The sequence below is a fragment of the Ammospiza nelsoni genome, chromosome 4 (assembly GCF_027579445.1).
Source record: "Ammospiza nelsoni isolate bAmmNel1 chromosome 4, bAmmNel1.pri, whole genome shotgun sequence".
NCBI classification, from domain to species: Eukaryota; Metazoa; Chordata; class Aves; order Passeriformes; family Passerellidae; genus Ammospiza; species Ammospiza nelsoni.
Genome location: NC_080636.1, coordinates 62,693,279 through 62,698,464, shown reverse-complemented (window position 1 = coordinate 62,698,464; position 5,186 = coordinate 62,693,279). Strand labels below are relative to the sequence as shown.

Here is a 5,186-nt window from a genome sequence, read left to right as displayed (position 1 = left end):
GGAGAGTAACCACTAACCCTCTGTAAAACCTCACCCACTTTCCATGGCACACCCTGACTGTAAAGTTGTTACTATTTTCACTGTCATACCTGTGGTATAGTTGGGTAGTAATGGTGAGGCAAAAGAAATTCAGTGATGAAACTCCTCCAGGGGTTTCAGAGATGTAATGAAAGGACCCTTTCTGCATATCCACTGGTAACTAAAACCTATCACTTTAAGAATCTTTTCCTTTTAGTTGACAACAACCAGCAGGACAGTGTTGGGAAATTCAGAGCCACAGAAAGAGAATGCTCAGGGGGTGCTAGTGGCACTTTGCAGGTGTGGGGAGCCATAGGGTGGAGGGGTGTGTGTGTCTGTTCCATCCTAGGCAGGGAAGGATAGCCCCAGCAAACACATTTCACACTTGTGCCTGTTACTAAAATTTGACAACGTTGCTGTTCATGCTAGGCTTGTATGGGGAAACCAAGAGACGATATGGAGCCTCACACCTGGTGCTATGACAGCTCGACCGTCTGCAAGAACCTTGTATCTGTGCAAGCCCAAGAAAGATTTTACCAAGTATGGCCGCAGGTCAGTGACGTGGTAGCAGATCTTGGAGAAGGAGGCAGCTCAGAGCATATTCTCTAGGGAGGTATTCTGGCTCCCAGGGAAAGGGGAGATGCCATCTTCCACTTAATCCTCTGCTGTCACTGCATGGTGTAAAACATAGATCATGTTTTGGAATTGAAATGAAAATTGATGTAAGAAGTATAAATTACAGTGGTGCTGCCTTACTTGAAACAAGTAATTTGTAGCTCTGTTGGAGAAGATGAAATTCTTTTGGAGTCAAAGTGGTGGTTGCTAGTCTGTGAGAAGTCTTAGCAATGAGAATGAAGATGAAACTATGTTGCACTCCTGGCTTCCCTCTATCTGAAGGAATGTCAAGACATGCAAGTCTGTAGTTTTCTCCCCTCTGCCACTGTCGCCAATTATGAGCTCTCATCCTCCTGAGAGCTGCTGTCTCTTGCTAAAGGTGTCCATACAACAGCACTTCCTGCCTTTCTTCTTACCTCTTCTTCCTTCTTCCCTGGTGATGACAGGCATATTCCAACAGTTATGCTTGTGTGAAAGCTGGATGAACAAGGCACTAGGAGAGACACCAAGATGAAAGGAGCTACAAGGGCACAAGGTGCTATCAAGCCATTGTAACAAAGAGGTTTCCCAATTGGCAGAGCTGACCAGCATAAATGCTGCCAGATGTTGTGGAACAGCTTCAGGAAAAGCCTAGACTTGAAAGCAGTGCACTGAGAGTGCTTAAAAGAGGACTCTTCAGATGCCAACAGCATTTAAAGTGAGGAAATCTCAGGTGTAAATGCCTGTTTGCTCATGGCTTTTCCGTGTGCACCAGTGCCAAATTTTGTTCATGCAGTGGGCATGGATGTTTAACCAGACTTAGGTTACCATCTGCAAGGATCATGTTCTCTGTCAGTTGCCTTTTGCTAGCTCTTCTGTACTCCTCCTCAAAAATTTTTCTTTCTGTACAGTTGCAGACCAGTAATCGGCGGGAATCCCCTGCTACCAAAGTATGGCTACCCTTCTGAACGGCTGCTGAAGTTGTCTGAGCCTAAAAAATTCCTCCCTGCTTACCTGGAACAAAGGTGAGAGGCTAGAAAGCCTATAGGGTGCTATAGGTAGAGCTTTGGGTCCTGTAGCATCAGTGGTGTCTAATAAATGCAGGAACAGAGGATGGGTTAACAGAGGGCAAAAATGCAGAGCAGGGTCTCTGCTGGGATTAGAACTTCTGGATTCTCTCATGGGATGAGTTCTACACTGGAAATGCCCACCATATAAAGCTGCCTTCTGCTGTAGCAAATGTGAGTCTTAGAGAGCCCAGCTGCTGCCAGATTGGAGAATATCTGTAAATGGCAGTGCCATGACTCTGTGCTTCCAGATCCCGTGAGACCCCGGAGTGGCCTGTGTCCCTGGCTGCACAGAACTACAATGCCTCCAAGCGGATACTGCAGCTTGCCCAGCCAAAGGGGCTGCACCCAGACTTCATGCCCCCCAGAGAGGTGAGGAGGAGGTTCAGTGAGATTTGGAGGGTGCAGGGATGCAGCAAACTGTCCTGTGTCCCACCCCTGGATGTGCCCAGTGTGTGGAGGCGAGAAGCTGCCTGGTTCTGCTGCAGTTTATGGCACTGGAAGAAACTGCCTTTTCAGAGAAGAATGTTGTCTTTGCAAATCTCTTGCTGGGGGACAAAAACCAGCCAGGTTGGAGCAGCCTAGTATAGCAGGAGAGCCAAGGGAGGCATCTGGGCTGCATCCTCTGGGAAAGTGGAGAAACCTGATGGAGATGGCATGTTTAGCTCTTAGGGAGTAGTCATGTTTGTAGCTGTGCTCCTATCTGAGTACACAGGGGGCACCAGATTGCAACTACTATGTGTATTTTAACTGCATTTTGCTGGAAGCCTAATTTATATTTCTGAGCTTGTTCCTTTTAGGTGGGTCATTGCTTTGGCAGGGGTGAAAGGGCTTGGAGCAATCTCAGATTACACTAATTTCCATGGCAAAGACTAGGTTTTCTGGATGCAGCCTCTGGGGCTGGGAAATAGGGGTCTGGGCTGGAGCAGAACTGGGCAACAGTAACCCTGTGAAAAATTTTGGAAGAAGTCCCCTGCTGGAGAAGTAATCATGTTTTCTGTAGGAATGCAGTTAACCATAGCAGCAAATTTACCCTGAAATCTGAATGTCTCTCCTTAGCAGGGAAGTTATTTGATTTGGGCAGGAAGATGAATATAAAAAACATGGAAGGAATTTCTCTGTACTTTTACCTGACTACATAGGCTTTCATTACAGGCACTCCCCTCCTGGCTCTGAGTGGGTAACAGCTGGGGAATCCATATAGCACCAAAATGACTTAATTGTTCAGGTGGAAAAAAGTAATGGATTCTGGAAAATCCAGAGTGACTATGTATGCAGAGGGAGGGTGCTGGGATGTTCATCCCTGTGGAGAGGGAGCGTGTCCCTGTGGGCTGCTGTACAAGCTCTGTGTCTGCACGTCCCTCCCCCATTCTGGGTCCGTGCAGGTGCCAACCCAGGTTTCCAGCTTAGCAGTCAAGGCCAGTGCATCGGCGCGGGTGCAGAAGCTGGCAGTGCCCTTGATCAGGGAGATGACCTGCTGCAGTACACACACCAAACCTGGTGTTATCATGGCTCCGGTAAGGCAGCATCACCCGACATGGATGGGACTTTGGCAGAGGAGTGGGCACAGGTGCTCAGTCACTTGTGGCTCTCTTCATGTCAGCCCTGGATGTGCTGCCCTCCATGAGGCTGGCATAGCTGCTTCCTGAGCTGGAAAGCAGGGCTTGTGCTCCATTCAGAGCATGAACTGACTCCCAGCACATATCCCCAGAGAACGGCAGAGCTGTGCCTAGCCTGCACTTGTAGGAATGGGGATAGGTGGACAAGTTTCTAACTGGAATCTCCAGTGCTGGGGGTGGGTTGGACAAAGGGCTGTGAGTAACAGGAGGCTGGAGGGCAGGTTGTGGGACTGACGAGGCAGTGATTTCTTCTTCTGCAGTTTGCCTGGTGCCAAACACAGCTGAGGATATGATTGTGTCCCATCTGTGTGCGGTCAGTGGCTGTGAACCTGGAAACTCTGAGTTGGTTGCAGACTGAGCACCCTCGAATGTCAGGAGCATCTCTAAAGGCCTTCCTCCCCATTCTGCCACAGATTTCCATATCACCTCGGAGGATAGTTGCAAGCCCTCGGACCATTGAGCTGTCGAAGCCCAAACAACTCCACCCGAACTTCATGCCCGCGCGGGATCCCGAGTGGCCGGTCACAGAGGCTGCCAAGCATGCAGTGCCTACAAAAAGAATTCTGGGGCTGGCCCAGCCTTCCTCAAGGTAGGTACTGCTTCCCTGTCCCAGGGAAACGATCAGCTGCCAGCCCATTTTGTGTGGCTCATGGCACCTTGTTCATTTGTGTTTGGCCAGAGAGATTAGGCCAAGATTGGGAAGTGCTCTTCCACTTCCAAAATGCCTGGGTTTTATATGTTTGGGTGAGTTAATGCTACATGGATTGCGGTTTAAAAAGCCATTTTGAGGTAGAATGAGTCAAAAGAGAAGAAACAGGAACTCTTTAATTCCAGCAGAATTACTGGTTGGGACTTGTTATTAATTCCAACTATAAAAAGCAACCATCTGGCAAAGGGCAGAGTGTAATACACTCCTGTTGCCCAGCATGTTGCAGCTGACCTCAGCCCAGTCTGCAGGAAGTGCTGGGAGGATGTTTCACAGAGGGTGGGGGAATGCCTGGCTGTAGTGGCTGTGAGATACTCCTCTCCTGACGACAGCATTGAAGGTGTGATGCCTTTTGTCCTGCCTTGACAGGGAAGGGCAGGCTTAGGTGGAGGTGTGGGAGCTCACAGGCAGCTGGCAGGTGGCCTTGCTGCAGTCAGGATTGACTATTTCTACCCTCTCTTCTCCAGACCTCGTGTGACTCCACTCAACCCAGATGCATTCAAAGTGAAAGAGAGTGCTCTGAAGGCAGTTTGTACTCCACGGCTTGCAGAACTGGCTCAACCAATTAGGCACTAAGCTCCTGCCATCTGCCCACATCACCCCTTGGAACATCACTCTCTCTGGCTGTGCTCTGGCTGGAAAATCTCTTTGAACACAGTGCAGAGGCAGCACTCAGCTGGAACGCCTTCTGGGAGTTAAAATAAAGTCATCATTCCTTAAGAATAGTCATCAGGGAAAATGACAGAATTCAACTTAATGTGGGAAGACTCTCTCCCTAGGATTGGTTATGTCTGGAGTTTCTTTCTTGATTGTTTTGCTGTAATAGTTTAAGAAGTAATGAAACAACTGCTGGGGGAAGGCAGCAAAGGAACTGTCCTCTCATGCAGGGAAGTGTGGCAAACTGAACTCAAAAGCACACACCAAGTTGATGCAACACAACTCCTGAATTTGGGTTTAAAATTTTTTGCTAAAGTTTTAGCAAAATTTTAGTTTAGCATAACTTTGGAGTGTCAGTAAGAAGATCTTACTGACACTCAAAAGTTTTATGCTTGTGACTGAAATAGAAATGCAAAAGGCTACAATGTATCTTGAGTTGGCTTGGATTTGGGGCCTGTTTTCTCAAATGCCTGGAGAACGGGCAGGTCCAGTTACATAGGTGGGTTAAAGCTGTGTGGTTCAGAT

At 48.3% G+C, this 5,186-nt stretch overlaps 1 protein-coding gene across 1 annotated transcript; it reads left to right on the top strand.

Moving 5' to 3' along the window:
- Positions 1–461: 461 nt before the first annotated feature.
- On the top strand, positions 462–4,700 carry SPMAP2L (sperm microtubule associated protein 2 like). Its single transcript, XM_059469764.1, has 5 exons — positions 462–570; positions 1,524–1,637; positions 1,931–2,051; positions 3,712–3,887; positions 4,472–4,700. The coding sequence occupies exons 1-5, from the start codon at positions 497–499 to the stop codon at positions 4,578–4,580; spliced, it is 594 nt and encodes a 197-aa protein (XP_059325747.1). The 5' UTR covers positions 462–496; the 3' UTR covers positions 4,581–4,700.
- The last annotated feature ends 486 nt before the right edge of the window (positions 4,701–5,186 follow it).

Excerpts from the sequence above, each read along its gene's own strand:
- SPMAP2L (XM_059469764.1), top strand. The coding sequence starts at position 497 with ATGACAGCTCGACCGTCTGCAAGAACCTTGTATCTGTGCAAGCCCAAG. Across the intron at positions 1,638-1,930 it reads CCTGCTTACCTGGAACAAAG|ATCCCGTGAGACCCCGGAGT; the intron begins GTGAGAGGCTAG and ends CTGTGCTTCCAG. Across the intron at positions 2,052-3,711 it reads ACTTCATGCCCCCCAGAGAG|ATTTCCATATCACCTCGGAG; the intron begins GTGAGGAGGAGG and ends ATTCTGCCACAG.